Source organism: Pipistrellus kuhlii, unplaced genomic scaffold (assembly GCF_014108245.1).
Source record: "Pipistrellus kuhlii isolate mPipKuh1 unplaced genomic scaffold, mPipKuh1.p scaffold_m20_p_8, whole genome shotgun sequence".
In the NCBI taxonomy this organism is placed as follows: domain Eukaryota; kingdom Metazoa; phylum Chordata; class Mammalia; order Chiroptera; family Vespertilionidae; genus Pipistrellus; species Pipistrellus kuhlii.
In genome coordinates, this window is record NW_023425584.1 from 472931 (window position 1) to 499061 (window position 26131).

Consider the following 26131-nt stretch of genomic DNA (forward strand, 5'->3'; position numbering starts at 1 on the left):
GAACTCCCCCCTCCAGGCTTGGCAGGTGGCGCGGTCCGGGGCGGGGCCTGCTGGCGGGGCGGGGCCTGTGGGGCGGGGCCTGATGCGGGGCGGGGCCTCGGCGCGGACGGACCGGAGCGAGTGACTGGCGGAAGGGTTGCGGTCTCCGTGCCGGTCGGCGGGATCGGGACCTCGGGCGAAGGCGGGAGCCGCCGGGCTTGGCGTGCGCGGCCCGGCTGGGTCCCCCGGTCCCTGTGGCCCTTCCTGGCCGCCCGACCGGCGCCCGCGCGGGTTCCACGGGCCTCAGGCTGACTCCGCTGCGGAGGGCTGGTCTGCAGGGACCCAGCCGCGCTCCGGTGGAGACGGACACCCCGGCCCGGGCGGACCTCCTGACCCCGACAGAGCCGCCGGCCACCCTGCCCCACGCCCGCCGCAGGCCCTCCTGACCCCGGCTGGCTAGAGGTTACGGATCGCACTCGGGGTGCGTGTTACCGCGTGCACACGCCTCGCCCGGCCCCACACGCAGGTGCACAGGTGCTCGGGAGGGACGGGCCGTGCGTCTGAGTCCGGACTGAGTCCTGACCCAGTCCGGACTCAGACGCACGTGAGCACGTAGCGGCCCCGACGGACCCGCACCCGGCGCTGGCCCCCTGCAGCCCAGTGAGCAGCATGCTCCGGCCCTAGGGCGGGCTTGCTCCGGACCTGCATCCAGGCTGAGGCTTTGCACGGGCGCCTGCATCACCCCAGGGCGGTGATCTTCGCGATGCCCGCTGTCTGGAGTCCTGGGCAGGCGTGGGGGCTGCTGGCGACCAGGGCTGGAGGGGCCGGCCCTGACGTTCCCTTTGCAGGACCCCCGGCCTCATCATGGACCCCGAGTGCTCCCGGCTCCTCCCGGCTCTCTGTGCGGCTCTGGCGGACCCCGGGCAGCCCGTGGCGGACGACACCTGTCTGGAGAAGCTGCTGGACTGGTTTAAATCTGTCACCGAAGCAGGTAAGGGCGCTGGGCTTGGCTTTCCCGAGGCGCAGGGCTCCCCTGTCCTGGAGGAGGGGTCCCCATCTGGCCAGTGTCCTTCCTTCGCATCCTGAGGAGCCCCCTGGCTGCCTGGGGACACCTCGGGGTGAGGGAGAAGTCAGGAGCCAGAGCTGCAGCTGGAAGTGCTGGGGTTCCAGCCGGATTCAGGCCCCGAAGCTCGGTCTGTGCTAGGTGCCTGCCTCCTTTTCCTGTTCTCAATGCATTGCTTTTCTTTCTTAAGAAGTCAGTTTTGTTTTCTCTCTGAATATGAAAATAAAACTTTAAAAACAATCTGATATTTTTTCCACCGTTGGTTTTTAGAGAAGATTGAAAGGAGAGAGGGGGAGAGAGAAACATTCATATGGTTGTCTTCTGCACATGCCCAGACCGGGGCTGGGATCAAACCTGCAGCCCAGGCATTCCTTGACCGGGAATCGAACCCGAGACCCTCCCATGCAAGGCCAACACTCTAACCACGGACCAGACCAGCCAGGGGCGTAATACATATTCTTTATATAAAACTTCAACCACATGCCTGGCTGGCGGTTCAATGGTTGAGCATCGACCAACGAACTAGGTCAGGGTTCGATTCCTGGTCAGGGCACATGGCCAGGTTGTGGGCTCCATCCCCAGTGTGGGGCGTGCAGGAGGCAGCTGATCAGCGATCCTCTGTAAATCAAGCCCACAACCCAGGCATGTGCCCTTCAGTCTGCAGGCCAATGCTCTACCCGCTGAGCCATATGGGCCAGGGCTGTGGTCACATGTAAAGCATGGCTTTGAGCAGCTTTGTTGAGATGGAGTTGACAGCCAGCTCTGGGGCTTTTGGGGCACTCACAGGCTCTGCAGCCATCGCACAACCTCATTGTGCAGCATTTTTATCCCCAGAGGCCTGGCCTCGTGCCCCCCCCCCCCCCCCCCCCCCCCCCCCCGCATCTTCCCTCTGTTCCGTGTACGTGCTCCATGACGGTTCCTCAGTCACGTGTTTGTGCTCCTGCTCACGTGGCTCGGTGGTTCCTGCGAGGCGTGTGAACACCTTCCTCGGAGACTGTGGGCCCCACTCTCCCCTGGGACTCCTTTCCCTCCGTGAGCCGTGGCGTTGGAGCGAGCAGCTCCCGTGGTCCCGTCTCCTCTGGAACGGCTTCCCGCCGAAGCCGGCTTTTTCCGTGTAGGATTCGCCGCTCAGCCCGCCCGCCCGTGGCTCTCGCCGGGACCCAGCCGCTCCGTTAGCACGGCGGGCCTGCTCCGTGTGCTTCCTGTGACCTTTGAACCTGCCTTCCGTTTTCCTGTTTCTGCTCCCTTTCCTCCCGGTCCTGCCCTCCATGGGCGGATAGAGCTTTCCGTCTTTTCACCTCTGTCTCCGGCTTCTCAGCTGCGTGTCCCGCGCCCGTTCTCAGCGGCCACCGCCCGCGCACACGCATCCCTCTGCGCGCTGGGTCCCCCTGCGGGGACTCGGCAGACGGGCCCCGGGCCCCGGTGCTTTGTCTTACTTTACGTCCTTCCGAAGCCCACCCTGTCCCTTAGCCCGGGCGCCTTTGCGTTTCCCGGTGTCCGTGGGCCCCCTCCTCCTCGCTCTGTCCGGTCCGGCTCCCCGGAGCTCCGTGTCCGGGGCCTCGCTGGGGCCTCGTGGGGACCCGCCCTCCTCCGAGTTGCCTCCCCGGTGGGGGCGGGGACCGGCAGTGACCGGGCGTGGGGGAGGGCAGAGCTCGGTGCGGGGTCGGCAGGCCTGGCCGTCCTGCCCGTCCTGCCGTGCTTCCCGGCATCGGGCCGGCTCAGCGTGAGAGGAAAGTGTCCGCTGGAGGGCAGGTGGTCCCGCTGGAACCGGCACCTCTGTCACGGTCAGCGCGACCGAGCCCGGCCAGGCACTCCCTGTCTGCGCCCGGCCTGGGCGGAGGTGCTGGCCTTCCAGTGTGTCCCCTGTGCCGAGTGCTGCGAGGGACCTTCGTGTCCTCCGTCAGCTGCTCCCCCTGAAGGCCTGGGGGCGCCGGCCGGGAGGGAGCGCGGCCCTCGGGGCAGGCCGGCCGTGCGTGACGCCGGGCCTTGTCCAGGGTCCAGCCTGCAGCTGCTGCGGGACAGCCCCTGCCTGGTGGAGCTGCTGCTGCAGGTGCCGCAGGCCCCGGGCCTGAGCCCCCGCGTGCTGGCCTTCGCGCTCCGCCTCGCGGGCCTGCTCGCCGCCCAGGAGGCCTGCTTCCAGTTCCTGCAGGTGAGTGGGCCCCTCCCGCGTCTCCGCAGTGCGGCCTGTCTGGTAAGGGATGGCGGGGGCAGGGGCATCCCGGTGGGGACACTGAGGTGGGTGTGCCCCGATGGTCCCCAGGGGCCGGGAGCTCGGAGACCACGGGGCCCTTACACCAGGATGTCCCGGACAGAGGGGCCCCTGGGGGCGACGCTGGGGTGCTGTTCCGGAGGATTCCTGAGACGAATGAATGGGATCGATCAGCCTTCAATGGCTCCAGGCCGCCTGCCCCTCCCAGCGCGGCTGCCCAGGGCCATTCCTCTCCCTCCAGCAGGGGGAGCTGCTGTCCGGGCTCTTCGGGGAGGCGGGCCCCCTTGGTGGGGCGGCCTGGATGGCGCCCACGGTGCGCAGCGGCTGGATCCAGGGCCTGCGCTCCCTGGCCCAGCACCCCCGCGCCCTGCCCTTCCTGGCCGAGCTCGGTGAGTGCCCGCCTGCCCACGTGGCCTCGGGGGCCGCTGCGCCCGGCCCCGGGCGGTGGGAGGCATGGCGGGCTGTGTGAGGAGCACGGGCGACCGGGGCGGGAGGCCCCTCGAGAGAGGGAGCGGTGTCCTTGCTCGTGGTGGGCCCAGCGGGCGGCTTTGGGACTGAGAGGAGGGACAGGGGCTGTGGGTCTAACGCCCGGCAGCTCGGGCCTCGGGCTCCTGAGCAGCGGACGACGGGCCTCCATGGGCCCGGCTCTCCCTGAGGTGCCCCCGCTGCCGAGGGAGCCGTGGGCTCTGCGGGTCCCCACGGGCACCCCGTCCGCTGAGCCGTCTCCCCGCAGGAGCCCTGGACACCGTGGTCGCCCTGCAGGGGGACTCCAGCCTGTTCGTGGCCTCGGCGGCCGGGCAGCTGCTGGCGCACATCCTGGGCCTGGCTCTGGGGGGCCCGGCCGAGGGCCCCCCCGGCCCCCCGGCGTGCGACTGGCCGGCCAGCGCCCAGGCGGTCGTGGGCCACCTCGAGGAGGCCCTGAGCGCTGCCACCGCCCCGCGGGCCACACAGGCCCTCCACGTGCTGACCACCACGTTCGGGCACTGCCACCGCCCGTGGACGCAGGGCCTGTGGGCGCGGCTGAGCCCCCTGGTGGCCCGTCTGCTCGAGAAGGACCCGGTGCCGGCCGCCCACCCTCTGGTGGACCTCCTCCTCAGTGTGGCCCGGTCAGCCCCGGGGCCGCGGGGGGTGGCTTTCCCGGGAGGAGGGGCCACCAGAGGGTCTGGTGCCTGTGCCCGGGAGGGACCTGCGTCTCCGCTGGGCGCGGGCCACGGGCGTGGCAGCCCGCTGGGCCCTGGGGCCTCGGGCTCCAGACTCACGGCGCTGGCCGGGCCTTCCCTGCAGGTCCCCCGCGCTGAGCTCCGACCGCGGCTGGTGGGAGATGGCGGCGCGGGCGCTGGGCTCCCTCAGGCCCGCGCACGCCGGGCCCCTGGCTCTGGGGCTGCTGACCCTGCAGGACTGGTGAGTGCGGCCCCGGGGGCGGGCGGGGGCCTCGCTGTCCCCGGTCTGGGCAGCTCTGTCCGGGGCGGGGTGGCCGGGCCGTGGGCATTTCCTAGCTGCTCCCGCCGCCCCCGCCGCCCGGGGCCTGGTACCGCCGCGGTGCCCGTGGGCAGCTGCCTCTCGGTGTGTCCGGTGCCCGCCCGCGGAGGGAGCAGGGCTCACCGCCCTCCGTCCTCAGCCCCCAGGCCCTGAGCGCCCAGGCCTTCGCCGTCCTCCTCCAGCCCCTGGCCTGTGTCCTGAAGGCGGCCGCGCAGGCCCCCGCGCCCCCAGGTACCGCCGGGCGGGGGCGCCCCGTGGGGGGCCGGGACCGCTGTCAGGGAGGCGGGTGAAGGGCGGGCGGGGCCCCCAGCTCTGCTGCTCCTGTCTTCCCATCCCGCCCGCGTCCGTGGGCACCTCGTGGCCATGCCGCCGCCTCGCCCGCCCTCCCGGGCTCCGGGGCTGGCACTTCGGCCTCAGGACGGTGGGGGTGGGGGTGGGGTGGGGCAGAGAAGGGCCAGGTGCCCTGTGGCCGCAGCGGCACAGAGAGGAGCTCCTGGTACAGAAGCTGCCCCTGGACGGGCTCAGGCCCAGCCTGGCCGGCCGTGGTCACCTGCCAGCCCGATTGGAGCCTCCCTCCCAGTCGCCGGCGTGGGGGTGGCCGGGTGGTGACCGGGGCGCGGCCGGCAGGACACTCCGCTGACGGAGCTGTTTGTGGTCCCGCAGGCTGGCCGGCCGGGCCTGAGGGCGACGCGGCGGCAGTGGCCACGCTCCTGTCCTCGCGGTCAGCCTGCGTGGGGCTCCTGTGCCAGACCCTGGCCCACCTGGAGCTGCTGCAGCCGCTGGTGGGTGTGGCCAGGCCCGCGTCCCCGTCCCCGGGCAGCGGGCAGCAGCCCTGCCCTGCTGACCCCCTCCTCCCGCTGACCCCCTCCTCCCGCTGACCCCCTCCTCCCGCAGCCCTGCCCTCGCTGACCCCCTCCTCCCGCTGACCCCCTCCTCCCGCTGACGCCCTCCTCCCGCTCACCCCCTCCTCCCGCTGACCCCTCCTCCCGCTGACCCCTCCTCCCGCTGACCCCCTCCTCCCGCTGACCCCCTCTTCCCGCTGACCCACTCCTCCCGCTGACCCCTCCTCCCGCTGACCCCCTCCTCCCGCAGCCCTGCCCTCGCTGACCCCCTCCTCCCGCCGATACCCTCCTCCCGCTGACACCCTCCTCCCGCTGACCCCCTCTTCCCGCTGACCCCCTCCTCCCGCTGACCCCTCCTCCCGCTGACTCCTCCTCCCGCTGACCCCCTCCTCCCGCTGACCCCCTCCTCCCGCAGCCCTGCCCTCGCTGACCCCCTCCTCCCGCTGACCCCTGCTCCCGCTGACCCCTCCTCCCGCTGATCCCTCCTCCCGCTGACCCCTCCTCCCGCTGACCCCTCCTCCCGCTGATCCCTCCTCCCGCTGATCCCCTCCTCCCGCTGACCCCTCCTCCCGCTGACCCCTCCTCCCGCTGATCCCTCCTCCCGCTGACCCCTCCTCCCGCTGACCCCCTCCTCCCGCTGACCCCTCCTCCCGCTGATCCCCTCCTCCCGCTGACCCCTCCTCCCGCTGACCCCTCCTCCCGCTGATCCCTCCTCCCGCTGACCCCTCCTCCCGCTGATCCCTCCTCCCGCTGACCCCCTCCTCCCGCTGATCCCCTCCTCCCGCTGATCCCTCCTCCCGCTGACCCCCTCCTCCCGCTGACCCCCTCCTCCCGCTGACCCCCTCCTCTCGCAGCCCTGCCCTCGCTGACTCCCTCCTCCCGCCGATCCCCTCCTCCCGCTGACCCCCTCCTCCCGCTGACCCCCTCCTCCCGCTGACCCCCTCCTCCCGCTGACCTCTCCTCCCGCAGCCCCAGCGCCCTGCACCCTGGCCCCAGGCGCCCCTGCTGGGGGCTGTGCTGACGGTCCTGCGGTTCTGCAATGGCTCTGCAGTGCCCGCCCCCGGCTCTGACCTGGGCGGCCACCTCTGTGCCGTCCTGGCCGGCTGCGCCCGCGTCCAGCGCGCCGCCCTCGGCCTCCTGGGGGCGCTGTACGAGGACGCAGGTGAGCGAGGCGCTGCCTCTCAGGCCGCCCTGCCCTGCCCGGACCTCCTGGGCCTGCTCTCCGGGGGGCACTCCCCGGGCCGGATCTGGAGCCCCCGGCGGCGGGTGCCACCCACCACGTCTGTCCCAGGGCCCCCAGAGCTGGTGACACAGGTGTTTGCCGTCCTCCTGGATTACCTCCGGAGCCCCGACTCCAGCCCCACGGTACGGGGGGGGGGGGGCAGAGGTGGGGGCCCTGTGCTTCCCCGGGGTTCCCAGGGGCAGCGGCTGCCGGTCCGGCCGGCCTCGCTGGGCGGGGAGGCAGGAGGGCGGGAGAGGCGGCCCAGAGCCGGGACCCTGCGCGGGGCCTGGAGTTTGCTGCAGATGCACCGTTCTCAGCCCCACCACTGAGCGGCCACCCATGCACCGAGCGGCAGTGGAGGGGACGAGGCCCAGGTCCCCGGGCTGGAGGCAGAGGCACCTGCTAGTCTGTGTCTTGGGCAGAAATGGCGTTTCCCCAGGAGTGAGGTCCCCGGAGGCTGCCTCGCCCTCCCCTCCTCTCGCTCACCTGGAGGCCCCTCTGCTTCCTGAAGCCGGGCAGTGCGGGGGCTGGACGGGGCAGGGGCAGGGGGTGGACGGGGCAGGGGCAGGGGGTGGACGGGACAGTGCGGGGGCTGGACGGGGCAGGGGCAGGGGGTGGACGGGGCAGTGTGGGGGGTGGACGGGGCAGGGCAGAGGGTGGGTAGGGTGGGGGCACAGGGGGCACAGGTGGTGGACAGGGCACGGGGTGGGCAGGGCATGGGGTGGACGGGGCAGTGCGGGGAGTGGACGGGGCAGGTCATGGGGTGGGCGGGGGGTGGACGGGACAGTGCGGGGGGTGGACGGGGCAGGTCATGGAGTGGGCAGGGCAGGGGGTGGACGAGGCGGGGCACGGGGTGGGCAGGGCAGGGGGTGATGGGGCAATGCGGGGGGTGGATGGGGCAGGGGCATCCCCCCTCCAGCCTGCAGCCCCGCCCTCCCCAGGTGCTGAAGAAGGCCTTCCAGGCCGCGCTGCAGTGGCTCCTGAGCGCCCCCACGCCCCCTGGCGGCTGCGCCCCGGACCCCCCTGCCCAGCCGTTCCTCGGAGGTAACCGGGCCTCCCCCGGGCACACACAGGGCACCGGGAGCCACGGGGCCGGATGGGCGGCCGGGAGGAGGGGGCGGCCGGGAGGAGGGGCGCGGGCCTCTCTGACCCCCCTCCCGCCCCAGAGCTTCTCCCTGTGCTGCAGAGGCGCCTGTGCAGCCCCTGCTGGGAGGTGAGGGACTCGAGCCTCGAGTTCCTGACCCAGCTGGCCGGACACTGGGCAGGTGAGTGCGGGGGCGGGGCCTGTGGCACCGACTCTGGTCCCCCGGGGGGCTCTGGAGCCGGGCCCGGAGCCGCTGCCGGGAGAGGGCGAGGCTGCGGGCAGCTCGGTCACAGCGGCCGGGCGCTCCACCCGCAGGACAGGCCGGCTTCCGACATGCGCTCCTGGCGTCCGAGGTGCCTGAACTCGCGTGGCAGCTCCTGCAGGACCCTGAGAGCTACGTCCGAGCCAGCGCGGTGACCGCCGTGGGCCAGCTGGCCAGCCGGGGGCTGCACGCCACCCCTGCCGGCCCCGAGTGCCCGGGAGGCCCGCAGGTGGGCGTGGGCACGGCCTGGGGGGCTCTGTCCGGCACATCCTGGGTCCCTCGGCTCCCCCACCCCGTTGGCGGGGGTTCTGTCCGGCACGTCCCGGGCCCTCGGCTCCCCCACCCCGTTGGCGGGGCTCTGTCCGGGTCCCTCGGCTCCCAGCACCCCGTTGCGTGACCGATGAGCACACACAGGGCGGGGGCGGGCAGGTGCGCGGCCGGAGGCCCGCAGGCGGGTTCTGGGCGCCTGCACTGGCGGGCACTCACCCTCCGCCCGCCCCGTCCACAGAAGGGCGTGCTCCCGGAGCTGCTGGGCGTGCTGGCCGCCGACCCCGAGGGCTTCCCGCGCCGGGCTGCCATGCAGGTGTTCGCGCGCTGGCTGCGGGACGGCCACGCCGAGGCCGCGGACGCCGAGCGCTTCGTGGCCCGCGTGCTGCAGGCGGCCGGCCGGGACCTGGACTGGGAGGTGCGGGCGCAGGGCCTGGAGCTGGGCCGGGCGTTCCTGGAGCGGGCGCTGGGCCGGCCCGGCCCGCCCTGCCCCGACGCGGCGGCCGCCCCGGAGCCCGCCGCCCCCGCGGCCCAGGCCCTGCGCGCCGCCTGCCGCGTGGGGCTCCCCGAGTTCGCGCTGCGCGCCCTGTTCGACTGCGACCGGCCCGTGGCCCGCGCGGCCTGCGCCCTCCTCCTGCTCCTGCGGGACCAGGCGGCCCCCGGGCTCAGCTTGCCGGAGGCGGGGCCCGCCGTGGCCGCCCTGGAGGCCGCCCTGCAGCGGTGGCGGGCGGGCGAGCAGGCCCAGCCCCCGGGGCCCCTGGAGCCCGAGGCCGTGCTGGCCGTGCTGCGCTCCCTGGACCTGGAGGGCCTGCGGGGGGCGCTGGCCGAGAGCAGCGACCACGTGGAGCGCAACCCCCAGTCGCTCCTGCAGGACATGCTGGCCACCGCGGGCCTGCGGGGCGACAACGAGGCCGACTGCTACTGAGGGCCCGGCGACCTCTGACCTCTCTGCCCCCCGCGACCTCCCTGCTCCCCCCGTGACCTCCCTCCCTGTCCCGCCCTCAGGCCGCGGGCGATCTCGGCCGGCTTCACAGGGGCCCTCGGGAGCCAGGCCGGGAAGACCAGCGGTCAGTCACGTGTTGGGAGTGTTATTAAAGTGGCTTATTTCCCACTAAAAATAAACACCTGTGACGGCCAGAGTCTGCGCCGTGTGAGACGCCGGCCAGGAGCAGGGGTGGGGAGGGACCTCCCGGGCAGCCACCTGCCTCTGGCCAGCGGTCTGCCCTGGGCCCAGGCCTCCGGGTGACTAAGGTCAGCACAGAGCTCCGCCTGGAAGGGCCTGGTGCTGGGCCCTGGCTCCTCCTGAGGCCTCCAGCCGCAGCCCCAGAATCGCCCTCAGCTTCCAGGGACTCCGCTCACTGCCCCCCACAGGCAGGGGAGCTGCCGTGGTCCCGTCTGGGGGAGCCGAGGTCCAGGCTGGCCCGACAGGCGCCGTTCAGAACCGGGCGAGCCGGCTGCCCGTCCTCCGAGGCCCCTGCACCAACACCAGAGGGATGTCCGGAGGAGCCCGGAGATGGAACTCCCTGACGGCACCGTAGCTTGTGGGGTGCAGCAGGGCACGTTTATAGCCTCGTTAGGGAACACCCACAAACTGCCCTCTCCCCGGAGAACTGGAAAACGGCCAAATCAAATCCAAAGTAAGTAATAAAAGCAGAAATAAAAGCAGAAATCCAGTTTGAAACAGGAAACCAATAGAGAGGATTATCCAAACCACAAGCCAGGTTCTGGGGCCGGCGATCAGTGCATGGCCAGCCTCTAGCCACACGGAGAAAAGCGGCAGAGTCACCGGTCGGAAACGGGAGGGAGGGAGTGTGGTGAGCACCCGCCGCCCATGGCCTGGATGACGGAGACTGGCCAGTTCCTCGAGACGATCGGCAAGATCATACATGGAGATCATTTAAGCCAGTGGTCAGCAAACCGCAGCTCTCAAGCCACAGGCGGCTCTCAAGCCACAGGCGGCTCTTTGGCCCCTTGAGTGTGGCTCTTCCACAAAACACCACGGCCTGGGCGAGTCTTATTTTGAAGAAGTGGCGTTAGAAGAAGTTCAAGTTGAAAAATGTGGCTCTCCAAAGAAATGTCAATTGCCGTGCTGTTGGTATTTGGCTCTGCTGGCTAATGAGTTTGCCGACCACTGATTAAGCAGACCTGCGCACCGGGATTGGCACTGGCATTCCCAAACGGCCCGGCCCGGCCGGGGCTGTTCGCTGGTGAGTTCTACAAACCTTGCCCAGGATCGCCCTGAGCTTCCAGGACTCCGAGCTCACGCCTCCTCCAGGCAGGGGCTGCTGCGGCCACGTCCACCTGTTCCCCAAAGCCTCTGGAGGGCAGAACGGGGGCTTCCCGCCCACTCGCGGAAGCCAGCGCCACCCAAACATAAGGTGACCAACATCCCACTCTTGGCATCCCCATTCTTTAAAACACCTCAGGACGCAGGACAAATCGTTAAAATCGGGACATCTGGTCACCAAACACCACGTCCAGACAGAGCCGGTCCGAGAAAGCGAGGCCTCTCATGAACACGGACTCCAGTGGCGTCAGTGGAATTCCCTGTCCGGGCCAAGTGGTTTTAGCTCAGGCAGGCGAGGCCGGCTCAGCCCAGGACCCCGGGGAAGAGGCCTGGGGCAACCGGGAGGCTCAGAGGTCACACACCTCACCTACAGTCCCGGCCAAGACACACCGGGGTAACGGTGCAGAGGCCGAGGCTGCGGGAGGGCAGCAGGCCATCCCTGCCCTCTATGCTCCACAGCCCCTCGTGGTGTGTTTCCACCGGTCGTGGCACCTTCACGGGAGCTGCTCGATGCCCGAGAACCGCGCCCTGGCCATGGCGCAGGGCGGGGAGGGGTGTAACTGACCCTTCTACCTAAAGCACAGCCCTCAGGGTCCAGGTTAAGTCGGGGCGGGTCTGGCCCGACTTCTGTCCCCTTCCTTCCTGAGGCCACTCAGACCACACTGGCCATCTGGCCTCACCCAGGGGCTCCGGGTCCCGGGGGGCTGCCCGGTGCCGGGGCCGGCTCCGCAGCAGAGGTCAAGGACAGCCACCGGCTGCCACTCCGGTCACATGCCCTGAACTCCCACCTGCTGGGCCTGAGGACCTGCCCCAGGCCTCGGCCCTGTCTGCCCTGTGGGACCTCGGGGAGCCGAGCCCCAAGGTCTCACTGCATCCTGAGTCTGAGCCTGGGGCAGGCAGAGGAGGGGGAGGGACGGAGGCGTCTGTCTGTCTGTCCACAAGGGCTCTGCGTGGTGATGCCGCGTCCCCCTTTGGCGCAGGCACAGCCCCCAGAGGGAGGGCGGCCCCAACAGGCCCCCCGCAGGCGCTCCTGTCCTTCAGCCCTGGCCGTGCTGCCCTCTGCCGGCGGCGTGAGGCACCGCAGGGTGTCCCGTCCCCGGAAGTTGTAAGATCTCAGCGCCGCCAGCCCGGGAGCCGGCGCTGTGGGCGGGGCCTGCGGTGTGGGCGGGGCCTGCCGCGGGTCCGCCTCCAGGGGCGGGGCCTCGCTGTCCCCGCCCCGGGCGCCCTCCCGCGGGGCTGGTCCCCGGGGATTCCCACCGGACAGGACGGCGGCGGGAGGCGTGGCCACCGTCCGGCCAGGCCCGCCAGGCCCGGGGGGAGGCCAGGGGCGCCCGCGGGGGAGATGGGAGACATTGGGACAACCGCCGGGCCGGGCCTCATCTCCTCTCCGGCCCGAGGCCGCCGGATTTCTGATTAAACACGGTCACTGCCTCCTGAGGACGGTTGTCCCCGGGCCAGAGCTGACGCTCTCCGGGGCCACGGGCGGCTCCGCGGGGCCGGGCGGGGCCGGCGAGCGGGGAAGACGGGCCTCCGCGGCCTCCCCGGGCCTCTGTGGACAGAAGCCGCGGGGGTTCCGGTGACGATCGTCCTGGCTGAGGGGAGCCCTGCCCTGCCCCGGGGGTGCCTGTGTGTAAACGGCCCGAGCCAGGGAGGGAGCGGGGCCGCACCGCGGGCCACGCGGGATGGCCGCTCCCCGCACGTCCGTCCGCCTGTCTGTCCGTCTGTCTGCCTGTCTGTCCGTCCGTCCGCCTGCCTGCCCGTCTGTCTGTCTGTCTGTCCGTCCGTCCGCCTGCCTGTCTGTCCGTCCGCCTGCCTGCCCGTCTGTCTGCCTGTCTGTCCGTCCGTCCGCCTGCCTGCCTGCCCGTCTGTCTGTCTGTCTGCCTGTCTGTCCGTCCGCCTGCCTGTCCGTCCGTCCGCCTGCCTGCCCGTCCGTCTGCCTGTCTGTCCGTCCGTCCGCCTGCCTGTCTGTCCGTCCATCCGCCTGCCTGCCTGCCCGTCTGTCTGTCTGTCTGTCCGTCCGTCCGCCTGCCTGTGCCCCCGCCGGCCCCGCCCTGGCTCTCAGCTGTGGCCCCAAAGCGCTGCCCCGCGGGGGAGAGGCCCTGGCCGCACAGCCGCCGGCCTCAGTGGCCCCAGGGGGACATGCTGGAAGGGACGTCAGGGACGAGATGTCCTGGGAGCGAGGATGACGCTCAGGGCCCGGCCCCGCGCTGCGGGGGCTCAGAGCCCGCGAGGGGCCGCGCCAGTCCCTCCGCTGCCCCGTGTGCGGTGCGGCCAGCAGCCCAGCCCGAGCACGTGCACAGCCCACCGCGTCCTGACGGCGGGGCCGAGCAGCCAGGCCCCGGCTCAGGGGACACCCCTCCGCGCACCTGCCTCCCCCATTCCCGGCCCGGGTTTCCCTCTTCGTTCCCACGGCCACAGTCACTTCCGGAGAGCCATTCCGGACCCTTCCTCCCGCCAAACCCAAGCCACAGCCCGCCCTCCAAGCCCCGCCCACCCAAGCCCCGCCCCGACGCCCCGAGGCCGAAGCCACGCCCCATCAAACAAGCCCCGCCCGCCCACCGCCCCAGCAGACAGGCCAGTGAAGTTAGCTTGTCTTCGGCCCCATGGTTGGTTGGGGAGCTTGGGAAGGGGCAGGGAGGAGGGATGTGGCCCATGGGCTATCCGATTCAGCCTTTTCTGGGAGAAATAAATCTCCAGACGGGCTTAGAGAAGAAAGTAGGCACCCACCGGCTTAGCCACCGGCTAATGTTACAGCTCCAGGTACAAACCACACCCAGCACGTTCAGAGGAGAGGCCACAGGCTCCGGTGCTCAGGGCGGTGCACACAGAAGGCCAAACACGGGCCTCGCAGCAGCTCTGCAGACCCGCCGGGCCGGGCGGCTGCCGGAACCCTCCCCGGGAGCTCGGCCACCGTCAGCCTCAGTCTAGAAGCTCCCGCCAGGCGGTGCCCTGCTGTGCCCACCCAGGAGGCCCGCTGGCTGGGGGCTCCCCGAGGCTGCACAGCCGGCGCCCGCCCGAGCGCTGGGTCTTCCTGAGAGAAGCACCTGGGCAGTGTGAGCAGGAAGGAGGCGCCAGGTGGGAGGCGCAGCTGGCTCCCGGGGGCCGCTCGGGCCTGCCCGGCCTGCTCCTGAGAGCAGCTGCCGCTCCTTCCCCCAGACCCGGGAGGTCCCAGCGGCCGGGTGGGTGGCCGGCCTCGGGCGAAGATGCCAACCTAAACAGGCCCAGCTGCCGCTCCGAGGCCCTGTGTGCACAGAGAGGGCGCGTCCCGGCAGGAGTATTTTTATCCCGGAGGCCGCCGGCCGGCGGGAGGAGCAGGGCTTTCCTGGGCAGGCGCAGGGACCCGGCCCGCGGGCCCTGTGGAGCTGGGTTAGTCCTGGCTCCAGTGGGGCCACTGAGCACGGAGGAGCCCACCGCAAGGAAAGCAGCTTCTGGCCAGCTGACGGCCCTCAAGCGAAGGCGGGAAAGAGCGCTGGGAACGAGCCAGAGACCCTCCGCCTCGCCGGCTGCGGAAACCCTGTAAATCAGAAGCGGCCAGCCCCTGGCCTAGCACCTTGATTAACGAGGACCCGGAATAACAGGTTTATTTTTAGACAAGCTTCTCGGGTGAAGAGGCAAAGGAAAACAAGCTCGGGCAGGGCTATTTTAAAAAGCAGTTTCCAAGAAAGGTCCACTCCGTGTCCACCCCGTTCCCCACGGTGATGAGGGCCAGGCGGCCAGGACCGGCTCAGCGGAGGCCCCGGACGCAGTGTCCGCCTCCTCAGCCCGAGGAGCGGCCCCAGAGAGGCCGCAAGGCCGGCTGTGTCCCCCCAGCCCCCTCAGGGCATCAGGTTCTCAACCAGCCAACCGCGTGAGGCCGTCACCCGAGCACTGGATCCACCGTGTCGTGTGGCGCTGGGCCAGGCCTGGCACCCGGGCTCTCAGCCCATCCCCTGGGGGCCCCTCGGCCCTCACAGGCCCTGCCTCCCTGGCTCCTGGGCTCCAGACAGCACCCACATCTCGAGCGCATCTCTCCCGCAAGCACCTCCGACCCGCACCAGCTTCTGCCCAGAGCACAGCGTCAACGCCACCTCAGCGAGACCCCCTCGGCATCCCTGTGGGCTCAGACATTCTCGGCACCGAGCTGCCCTCCCAGTGGCCTGTGGTCAGTGGGGCCTGGTCCTAACCCCTAGGGACACACTCACCTGCCAACAGGAGGCCAGAGAGCAGGAGGTGCCCGGCCGGCCCTCTCCCCTGCACTGTCTTGGAGCACAAGGGCGACCCACCCCCCCTCCCGGTCCTTGCCACCTGCCTCAGGCATCACCACCTGTCTGAAATGAGCGTTGAGTGCAGGCCTCGCTCAGCTCAGCCGGTGCTGGGAGGAGCTGCTGGGGCAGGGGCAGCAGGGCCCGGGGGCAGCAGGCGGGAGGCACTATGGCCATCCCCCTCCACGCTGCTCCCGCCCGCCTGTCAGTGGGCAAACGGCCGGCACGCCCTCGCTCCACAGCGGATCCTGTGCAGCCGGGGGCCACCCGCTGGGTGCGTCTCGCCATTTCTGCCCGTCGGAAGCTTTCGTTCTGCAACACCTGTGCCCACGAGGCAGGCGTGGAGTGAAACCTGGGATTCTCATCACAGTGAGCCTGCGAGCAGACCCGTGCCAGTGTCCCTGGCTGAATTTTTGGGTCTGGAAATGGAATATAATGTTGGTTCTGAGTGCCGACTGGTTTTTAAAAAAATGTATTTTTATTGATTTGAGAGGGGGAGAGAGAGAAACATCAGCAATGAGAGAGAATCATTGGTCAGCTGCCTCCTGCATGCCCACACCAGGGGTTGAGCTTGCAACCCGGGCATGGGCCCTGACCGAGAATCGAACCCTGACCCCTGGTTTGTAGGTTGATGCTCTGCCCGTAAGCACGCCGTCGGGCTGAGTGGTACTCTCCACCGAGCAAAGAAAAGGGATTTACTGTAAGAAACACTGAGGCTGGAGGCGGTCCAGTGCAAACCAGGTGCTCGCAGCTGCGCCAATCCGGTGCGGGGGCCGCCCGGAGCCCACACGGACACCCCGTCCGTCCTGACGCTGTGCTCACCTGCAGAGTGACTGCCCCCCTGGTCACAGCCACGCTGAGGATCCTGCCTCCAGTCAGTGCCTGCTCTCGGGACTTAATAACCCGACTCGTAAGGAAAGAAATGCGCTGGAGCGCAATCATCCAGAGCTGTCACTCAGCACCTGAGACATTCTCTACAAATAGCAGTTAAAAAACACGTCACCACCCCACTGTCTCATGTGAACAGCGTGAGCAGAGAAACGGAGAAATGCGTCTTATTTGAGGAAGTTTATTGTTACATTGTTGCAATAATAGATGAGGCACCGCTACCTCCTGCTCCTCCAACATCTCAATACAAAAGACAATTATCAAGGTGACAGTGAAATTAAGATAAAAAATTACAAAAGCCGAGGCTTTGGAAACAAGAAGGACTAGTCTATGTGTAGAAAGTTGTAAATGGTTTAGTTCAGCCTCACAAGTGTAACTTCTTCTCCGGTTAGGCGCCCCAGGACAGGGCAGCGCCGGGACGCCCTCCTCGGCCGGGACGCCCGGGCCAGGCGAGGAGCCCACAGGGTGCAGGGCGGCCGAGCTGGTCGGGGTCCTGGCCTCCGGGCCCTCCCGCCCCGCTCAGCGCGGTCCCGGTGCTCACACTCACACCAAAGTGAGCAAACGGCTCGGCCTGATGAGGGCGCTCAGGGGCCCAGCCGGGCCCAGCCGCCTCTCCGAGCCCCATTTCCCGGCGGGGAGGACCAGCCCGCTCCTCACACCCCTGACACCCGGCGTCCCGGCACCGAAGGCGACCGCGACCTCAGAACCGCCTGCCTGAGTGCCCTGCACCCTCTCCTCTAGGCCACATGGCCGGGCCTGGGCCACAGCCTCTGCTCCTGGAGAGCCACAGGGGCCGGCACCCAATCAGCAACTTCTTTCTCACCAGAGCCGGCCCTCCGCACACGCCCCCAGGCTCTCGCGCTGTGGTCTCCTCCTAAACAGGTGACGAGGTGACTCGGGAGCGGGCTCCTCCTCGCCCCCCCCCCCCCCGCCCCGGGTCAGCCCTGCCGCAGACTCAGTGTGACATGGGGCCCAGGGAGGGGCCCTGAGGACCAGGCCCGGGGGTGGCTAAGCCAGTGGATTCTGGTGCTGGCGAGCGAGGAAGCTCTCTCCTCTCTCAAGTGCTAGGCGAGCCCCCCCCCCCCCCCCCAGACCGCAGGGAGGGCCGAGGCGGCAGTGGAATGCATGCTGTACAGTGTGGCACCTGCCGGGCGGCCTCCACGGGCCCAGCACCCCGAGTGGGGAGCACGTGCTGCTGGCATTCAGGAGGCAGAGCCTGGAAGGACCGGATGGAGGGCGGCCTGCGAAGGGACAGCCCTGGGAAGGGACGGCTGTAAGAGGCACTGGGTGGTGGCAGTCTGCGGGACCCAGGGTGTGCGGGTCGGGCTCCCTGAGGGTCAGTGTCTGCGGAGCACAGGCCGCCGGCTGGACACGGCTGTGCTAACCCTGCGCTGCACCCCAGCGGCCACCTGCAGGCGGCGGGTGTGACTTGGCGGGGGAAGAGGGGAGGGGTGGCAGGGCAGGGCAGGGCGGGGCGGTCGGGAGTAATAAGCACCGCCCAGTGCTACGCAAGGGACGTGCCCTGTCCATGCGACGGACAGGTGGCAGGAGGAGGCAGCGCCTGGGCACTAAGGCACAACACTCCAGGAGCCCCCCACAGCCGGGGGCTCCGGGACGTGGCACAGGAGTCTTAAAAGGCAACGCGCTCCCTGGGAGGGGCGCCGAGCCCCGCGCCCGCCTGTCTGGCACTGGGTCGCCCACACACCACACGGGCAGGGCTTGCGTTAGTGGCAGGAAGACCTGCGGGCTGGAGGGAGCCGGGCAGGCGGGCGCTCGGTGCTGGTGTCAGCGCGCGCAGGCACGCGGACCCACCCTGGGCACACGCGGGCGCGCACACAGCAGTGCCCCGGCCCGCCGGCTCTCAGTAGTGTACCGCCGGATTCGGTGGCCGTGGCGGCCTCACTGCAGCATGATGTCCTTGAGGTTCTCCTGCAGGATGGTGTCCTTGACGGCGTGGAAGACGAAGCGGACGTTGTCGGTGTCGATGGCCGTGGTGAAGTGGTGGAAGAGCGCCTTGCTGCGGTTGCGCCGCCGCCGGTCGAAGCACTGCACCAGGTAGCGCTGCACGTCCTCCAGCCGGTGCGGGTCGCCGCGGAAGTCGGGGAAGTGCTTGCTGATGGCGACGCTGCGCACCTTCTCCGCCAGCAGGTCCGTCTTGTTGAGGAAGAGGATGATGGACACGCTGGCGAAGAGCTTGTTGTTGACGATGGTCTCGAAGATGTTCATGGACTCCAGCAGCCGGTTGGTGCGCCGGTCCTCCATGAGCACCTGGTCGTACTCGCTGGAGGACACCATGAACAGGATGGACGTGATCCCGTCGAAGCACTGGAACCACTTCTGGCGCTGGGACCGCTGGCCGCCCACGTCCACCATCTTGAAGGGGATCTTCTTGATCACGAAGTCGTGCTCCACGATGCCCTTGGTGGCCTTCCTGGCCAGCAGGATGTCCTGCTTGCTGGGGAAGTAGTTCTGCAAGACAGGGCGGAGCTCAGAGAGGGCGGAGCTCAGAGAGGGCGGGGAGATGGGAGGGGGCGGAGCTCAGAGAGGGCGGAGCTCAGAGAGGGAAGGGGGATGGGAGGGGGTGGAGCTCAGAGAAGGGGGATGGGAGGGGGCGGAGCTCAGAGAGGGAGGGGAGATGGGAGGGGGCGGAGCTCAGAGAGGGAGGAGCTCAGAGAGGGAGGGGAGATGGGAGGGGGCGGAGCTCAGAGAGGGAAGGGGGATGAGAGGGGGCGGAGCTCAGAGAGGGCGGAGCTCAGAGAGGGAAGGGGGATGGGAGGGGGTGGAGCTCAGAGAAGGGGGATGGGAGGGGGCGGAGCTCAGAGAGGGAGGGGAGATGGGAGGGGGCGGGAGCAGGGAATGGACGGGTAGGAGAGACAGTCAAGGGGCTCGGAGAAGTCGAACCAAATACTGCCGGCACGCTGCTGGTAGAAGCAGCGGTGCTGGGAGCCTCAGAGCCCGAGTCTCCCCTTTGCGACCTACGTGCCCCCACGTGGGTGCTCAGGCGCAGTCCCCCCAAACCCAACCGGGACAGCAGCGCCTCAGGACCAACCACCACGTGCAGGGCGGAGGGGACCTGCTGCAGGTGGAGGGAGACGAGGGGAGAGACCACCCAGCACGCTGGCAGGGAAAGCGGAGAGCCGGAGGGGGAGCGCAGGGAGAGGTCTGAGTGACCGGGACCCGTGTGGCCTGGCTGCGGGAGTGGCGGCACCCTTGGACCTGCTGGCTGGCGCTGGCTGGCGCCAGGGATGGCGGAGTTTCCCAGGAGCCACAGGGCGGTGGTTCTGACTTCTGGAGTCTCACTGAGGGACTAACATAACCACGGACCTGCTCCTGGGAGGGGGCGGGGGGGGCCACAAGACGGACCACAGGGACAACTGTCCCCCGGGGCTCCGTGGACTTCTTAAGCAGCTCTTTGTGAAGTTAATCCTCCTCTGAGGGTGTCTTTCCAGTGACTTTTAGAGAGAGTGGAAGGAACAGGGATAGACACTGACTGGCTGCACCTGACCACATCGAACCCGGGACTGTCCGGGAGCCGACCAGCCAGGCTCATCAGCGCTCCGTTGGCACATGTGTGACCCCCACAGTACAGGGGTCGGGCGGAGGGGTTCTGCAGAAACACCGCCTCCCATGGCGTCACAGGCCTGGCGGCCTATGAGCAGGAGTGGAGTTCCCTCGGGGAACGGGGGCCCTCCCCTGAGCCCTGTCCCTCCGTCCTCGTGGCCCAGCCAAGGGCTCCTCAGTCCGCGGAGCCCGAGCCACCGAGCGGCTTTGCTCTCCAGAGTCCCAGGCGGGCGGGCGGGCGGGCGGTCTGCACTCACCAGCTGGCCGATCCGGTCCAGGTTGTCCAGGAAGTACTTCACCGACTCCCCCTGTCAGGAGGACACAGAGCGCGTGTCAGCTGCGGGCCGATGTGCCAGGCCCCACGGGCAGTGGCACTGGCGGGGGCTGAGGCATTGGAGGAGCGGTCAGTGACAGCCGCACACGTTTCCCTGAGAAGCAGGATGGCCGGAGGGCGGGCCCCATAGGGATGTGCACTCTGAGCGGCCACTGGAGCCTGACTCTCTCACCCCAGCCCGGGCTCTCTCACCCCGGGCTCTCTCACCCCGGCCTCTCTCTCACCCCGGGCTCTCTCACCCCGGTCTCTCTCACCCCGGCCTCTCTCACCCTGGTCTCTCTCACCCCGGTCTCTCTCTCACCCGGTCTCTCTCACCCCGGCCTCTCTCACCCTGGTCTCTCTCACCCCGGTCTCTCTCTCACCCGGTCTCTCTCACCCGGTCTCTCTCACCCCGGTCTCTCTCACCCGGGCTCTCTCACCCCAGGCTCCCGGGGCCCAGGGCTCCACTCCTTCACCGAGGCTCTGTGGGAGGCGGGCTGCCTTGGGAAAAGCAGCGGCACAACCCACACCCATGGCAGCACCATTGAGACTCGGAGGGACCGAGAGGGAGGAGCGAGGTCGCGGCCGGGGAAAGGAGCTGGAGGACAGCCCACCAGCTCGGAGGGATCCTCCCACTCGTCCCAGCGGGCCCGGAGGAAGCACCGAGTCCACTTCCTTTCCGGAAGGACCAGCTCCCATTCCACAGCGGAGGCCTCTGGCTGCCTGACTGTCTGAGGCCGGGCAACCTTCCTGCAGCACACGGAGCACGCTAATCAAACGCAGCCCCCCCACGCCCCCCTCCCCAACCCCCAGCAGCCCGGCCAGAGTGGAAGGCACCCACAGCTCCAGAGAGAAAGGCCCCCCCCCCCCCCTCTGCAGCTGCCTCCGTCACCTGACGCCGGCCCTCCCCTCCCACTCGAAGGGGAAAGCCAGGGTCTGGGATGGGGAGGCAGTGCGTCCCGCCCGCCCGCCCGCCCGCGTCTGCTGGCTGCTGTCCGTGTTCTTGCTTTGTCTGCAGCCCCTGCTCTCCCACGCGGACAGGAAGCAGCTGTGAGGGAAGCGCTGTGGAGCCTCCCTGACGTCCTCTCCCTCGCCGCCTGCCTGCCGCCTAGCCTTCGGGGCTGGGACTGGCCCTCCCACGGGAAGCGGGCGCTCAGCCGCCACCCACGCCAGCGGACCGACGGGCACTGGTCTCACCTCGGCGACTGTCCCCAGAGCAAAAGCACCAGCGTTCGCTGGCGGACAGATGGCACCGGAGCCCCGCGACCACGTTCGCAGTGTCCAGGACGCCACCACATCCCTCCTGTGCGGAGAGCGAGGACGCACTGTCCTCCGGAGAAAAGCCGGCAGCCACCACTCCATCACCAGGTACCGGGCCACTGACAAAGCTCGAGGCAGCTGTCAGTTAGTTCCCTGGGCAGTAACATGCTTCCCGGGGACAAAGACAAAAACCTCCGCAGGTACACAGAGCGCCGCGCAGAGCTTGTGGGACTTCAATGCACAGAATCTAAAGGGAAAAATGGGTGGGCGGACTTACCAGACTGGAGATGAGCCAGAAAGAAAGAGTGAGCTCTGACACGAGAATAACAGAAATGAAAAGATTCACCACAGAGGACAGCGGCCTGGCCCCCGGGGACCACAGCAGAAGGTCTCACACCGTAACTGGAACCCAACAGGATCGGAGAGCCGGCGGGAAGAATGGTTTTTGTATAAAAAACACCACTTTCCTAACTGGGTGAAAGAGGCACATTTACAGATTTCAAGAAGCTCACAAACTCCAAACACGCAAATGTGGAGAGAGCCGTGCTCAGGGCACTCGCGCAGGCGACGTGGGACCCTCACTGTCCCGGCTGCCGCAGAGGCCTCGCCTCGCCAGGGCAGAGCTGAGCACGGACCCTCACCCCCCCTCCTGGGTCCCTGGAGCTGGCGGGCGGGCTGGGCCCCGCCACAGAGACAGGCAGGCCAGCGTCACGGCCTATGGGGCCAGAGATGAGGCTGAGCAACTGACACATGATGTCCAGCTTCAGCAGGAAATCCCAAGACACGCTGAAAGGCGGGAAACACGACCGTAATGAACTCCTCCAAAGAGGGACCGGCACAAAGCCGAGGACGGACGGCAGATGAGCCGTGGAAAGGCGCTCCTTCACCAGCACTCAGGAGGCGCCGCCTGGGCACGCGGCACGGCCCACGCCCTCGGTGGTGGGTCGGAAGCTGGAAGCTCCCTGGGGGCAGCCCCTGCGTGTCGCTCACTCATTCCACAGAGCAGCCCCTCCACACGCACACACGCACGCATGCACGCACACACGCACATACACACGCATGCACGCACGCACGCACACACGCACACGCACACACACGCACGCACACACGCACGCACACACGCACGCACGCACACACACACGCACACACACACGCATGCACGCACGCACACACGCACACACACACGCATGCACGCACGCACGCACGCACACACGCAGCACCCACGCCTGAGTCACCGAGCAGAGGTTAAAGCGGAGAGAATCGGAAAACACGGGCCACGGGGCGGGTCTGCAGCCAGCCACAGCGGTGACAGCAGCCACGTGCACCGCACCGGAGGGGAGGAGACCCGCCCGAGGCCTCGGCATCCCGGCCACGGCCACACGGTGCGCTCGCTGTGAGACGTGGGGTGGGATGTGAGGAACCAGCACCTGAGGCCCCTCGGAGACCCTCCAAACGCAGCGGTGACCTCTCCGCGCACAGCGACTGCGCCCAGGGTTGACCTCCACGGAGCCCGGGGCAGGCCCGGCCCCCCTCTGGCACCCACCAGGCGGCACGCGTGTGGCTCCACGGCACGCGTGTGGCTCCTCGGCACGCGTGTGGCTCCTCGGCACGGTCAGGGCTGACAGGCGGGGACACCCAGGAAGGGTGCCAGCGGGTGGCCGTGCAGGTGGCAGCCGAGAGAGGGCCCGGGGAGGGGGGTGCGGGCAGCGTGACGGCTCGGGGCTTTTGAACCGCTGGCGGTTCAGCCGCGCTTCTCAGAGCCGGTGACAGGGCGCCCCTGCCCCTCCTCCCCCGGCCACCAGGGAGCAGCAGGGGCTCCACCTGAGACCCGGACCCACAGCAGTGACACAGGCACGCAGTCCTAGAGGCTCAGCCGCAACCGAGAGCCTGTGCTTCGGGGGAGGCGCCGAGTCCAGAGCGCGGCCCACGGGCCGCTGTCCAGAGGGAAGCCCGCAAGCCAGGGCCGTGAGCGTGTGGCCGCGGACCCTGTGGGTGTGGGCACCAGCCCTCGGCTGTTCTCTCGGCCTCCCCACTCTCCTCGGGAAGGAGGTGTGGGGGAGCCTGAGCTGGGACCTGAGGGCGCGAGCTCACTTTACCCGCCGCTCAGTGTGGGCCCGTTCACCGTTTGTTCACTCCCCTCACCCGCCTGGACGAGGACCTGCCACAGGCCACGCCGGTCAGCCCACAGCAGGACGCACACCTGTGGCCACGGCAAGGCCGAGGACGCCACGCCACAGCCTGGCAGGTCCGTCAGCACGGCACGTGCCAGCAGGACACTGTCCCTTTAAGGCTTCCCACGCCCCCTCCAGCCCCGTGCACCTCCTCCAGCAGCATCTCCACCTCCTCCAGCAGCATCTCCGGGAGTAAGTTAGCTGCCACCCCGCCCCCTCCAGGGCCGCCAGGCCTCGCCTGCAGGGCCCGGATGACAAAGGGCTGTCAGCCCCGCCCGGGGTCCCTCCCCATAACAGTTGCTGGGGGGCCTGCAGATGGGCTTCCTGCTCCAGCAGGGCGGCCGGGTCCGGGCACAGCCACGCAGGGACAGCTGGTGGTTCTGGGTCCAGAACCACACAATCGAAACCAAGTCACAGGAGCACAGGCCTCACCAGCCGCCCCTCTGCTGGCACCGGGACTCGCCGTGGGAGCCCTCTCCAGCCGCACAGCCGAGGGAAGGGAAGAGAAGGGCGTCTGCAGACGGCCACACAGCCCCAGCCCAGACCGCGGGCGCCCTGTGCGCAGGCCGCTCCACGCCTCCCGCCCAGAAGCTGGGAGGTGGCCGGTCAGACTGCCCCCATGCTGGGACATGGACAGAGGAGCTGTCTAAGGCCCCCCCACGACAGGCCGGAAGAGGTGACGGTGAGGGCTGGGGTGGGTGAGGTCCTAAGGCAGCTGCGTGGGGCAGCACTGAAGCCCACTCAGGGCAGGGTGCTTTTCACCGAGTGTGCCCGGTGACAGGAAGGGGTGACAGCCCCCGGGCCTGTCCCCCATCATCACTTCTCTACGCTCCCAGCCCCGCGCGCATGTGTCCGCTCACACACACCTGGGACCCCCCTCTGCAGGCCGGGTCTGCTGACCGCCGCTCCGGGCACGGCTGCCCACAGGCTGGGAATGCGGTGTCAGCACTGGTGCACGTGGGCATCAGCACAAGGACACTGCCTCCCGCTGGTGGACGGGTGGGCCCTCGCTCTGCAGACCACACTTCAACTCCCGCTCACCGTCCCATCTGTCATGCCCACGGGGACAGGACGTGGAGACTCTGGGCACGTCCAGCGCCCGGCCACTCACAAACACCACACCCACACTCTGCCCTCCTCCCCACGGCGGCCCACCCCCGCCAGCCGAGCCGCACGGAGGCTGGGAGCCGGCTGCACACGGTCCGTGCAGGAGGCATGACAGGGCCTCGCAGCGCCAGCTGGGACATGCCCCCACCGGGTTCCTGAAAGATGGCGGGGCCGTCAGCACAGACCACGCGCCAGTAGCGGCCTCTCCGTGGAGGTCCCGCCAGGTTGCGCCATCCCGCCTCCCAGGGGGGCAGCCACGGCCTGGGATCGACCCGCCTGAGGGCAGACGGCGTGCAGCCCCGAAGGCTGCTCTCACGCCCACGTGCGGGGCGGTGGCCACCCCGCACATGACGGACCAGAGAGGCCACACGCTGGGCCGGCTCCAGGATGGCAAACATCCCGGGGCGGCCTGGCTGCCGGGGGAGCCTGAGCCCCCTCGCCGGGGAGAGCCGGGCCAAGGTCAGGTGCTTCTCACTGGCTGCTCCCCGTCACCCCCTCCCCCTCCGCAGGGCACAAAGGGGCAGGAGGCTCTGCGCTCCTCCCTGTGCCAGGGCCTGAGTCAGGCAGCGCTGTGGCGGGCGCAGAGGGAGACCGGCCACGGCGGGGGCTGGGGGGGCAGACGCTGCGCATAAAGGGCGCTTGTGCTCAGGCTCCGCGCTGGCTGCTGGCCTCCAGACACCGACCCGCCTCCCGGAGGCTCCCCCCTCCTCCACCAGCGCCGAAGGCAGGCTGTGCTGTGGGAGTGAGGGGCTCAGAGCGGACACCGGCGGGGGGGCACCCGTGCCAGGCGAGGCCGGGAGAAGCTCCCGTCCCACCCACGCCCAGCAGGAGCGGGGGGCAGGAAGGAGCCCGAGCGCAGGCTGCCCCCGCCCCGGGGCCTGTTTGCGTCTCTGGCGGAGAAGCAGGCCGCCCGCAGGGACGCCTTCCTCTGGCCTTGCCCGCGCCTGCGCCAATGCCCCTCCGGCACCCCCCGCGGCCCCTGTGCAGTCCTCGGTGGGGGAGCTCCCACAGCGCCTCCGGTCTCAATGCCGCCTCCGCTCCACGCGTGCCCTCAGGACACGCAGCACGGAGGGCTGGCGGGCCCAGCCGCCTGCGCTGAGTCACTCCTGGGCGAGCCAGGGCTGCAGGGGGCCTCGCTCACTGCTCTCCTCCCGAGAGCCACAGGGGCCAGCTGCCTCGGACCCCCAGAGCCACGGCGCCCAGACTGTGCGGGACGCCCTGTCCTCTTCTCTGCCGGGCACGGGCAGCCTCCTCCCTCCTGAGTGGATCACACCGAGGGAGACGCTGCTGGCGGAGCGCCCAGCCCGCTGCCCCGGGAGCCGCCTCGGAGCCACAGGGGGGTGCCCGGTGCCGGCCGGGACAGGTGTCAGTGAACGGCCTCTCAGAGCAGCATGTTCCGCCGTCTCCAGCGGAGACTTCGGGATGTTTCCCGGTGCGGGTTTTGGGCTCAGCAGACAAGAGTAAGCAGGGGGCTCCTTCACAAACCTGAGCTATCTGACCACACGCTGCACTCCAGCTGGTAGGTGAAGCTCCTCTTCAAAAGGGGACATTCACGCCAACCAGTGTGGCTCAGTGGCTGAGCGGTGACCCACGAACCAAGAGTTCGCTGGTTCAATTCCTGTGGGCTCAAACTCCAACAGAGGGCATGCAAGAGGCAGCCGACTGATGATTCTCTTACCACTGACATTCCTATTTCTCTCTCCCTCTCCCTCCTTCTCTGAAATCAATAAAATTATATATTTTTAGAAAAGGGAACATTCACTGAGAAGCATAGATTTATTTTTTTAAAATTGCCCCAACCCCAAACAGCATCCTGGTGATGGGCCTCAGTTGAGGCTGACATGAGCAACAATGGGGGGAGGGGGAGGCAGTGAGACGTGGGAGCTCCTCGGGGGT

General features: G+C 69.1%; 2 protein-coding genes across 9 annotated transcripts in view; one reads left to right on the top strand and one right to left on the bottom strand.

The window, feature by feature from the left end:
• GNA12 (G protein subunit alpha 12) overlaps positions 1-26131 on the bottom strand; it is a 55020-nt gene that overhangs the window by 4341 nt on the left and 24548 nt on the right. For 2 of the 6 annotated variants that reach the window (XM_036424408.2, XM_036424406.2), the window contains 2 exons: positions 19642-19692; positions 15994-18292 (listed from right to left, as the gene is read on the bottom strand). In XM_036424408.2, coding sequence (XP_036280301.1) covers positions 17723-18292; positions 19642-19692 — 621 coding nt within the window. In that variant the 3' untranslated portion in view covers positions 15994-17722. Of the gene's footprint in view, positions 1-7910; positions 7936-15993; positions 18293-19641; positions 19693-26131 lie in introns of those variants that run through there. The other 4 variants (XM_045576798.1, XM_036424407.2, XM_045576796.1 and 1 more) reach the window with 3 other exon arrangements.
• Positions 218-9526, top strand: BRAT1 (BRCA1 associated ATM activator 1). 3 transcript variants are annotated; one of them, XM_045576791.1, is made up of 14 exons: positions 218-460; positions 828-970; positions 3037-3191; positions 3493-3640; positions 3985-4357; positions 4536-4652; positions 4870-4961; positions 5394-5512; positions 6542-6734; positions 6864-6937; positions 7736-7838; positions 7961-8059; positions 8194-8369; positions 8649-9526. In XM_045576791.1, exons 2-14 carry the CDS (start codon positions 844-846, stop codon positions 9330-9332), a joined length of 2460 nt encoding a protein of 819 aa, XP_045432747.1. In that variant the 5' UTR covers positions 218-460; positions 828-843; the 3' UTR covers positions 9333-9526. The 3 variants fall into 3 exon arrangements, with proteins under 3 accessions (XP_045432747.1, XP_036280188.1, XP_036280187.1); XM_036424295.2 differs by lacking the exon at positions 218-460 and adding an exon at positions 554-637 and having other exon boundaries at positions 825-970; positions 3496-3640; XM_036424294.2 differs by lacking the exon at positions 218-460 and adding an exon at positions 555-637 and having other exon boundaries at positions 825-970.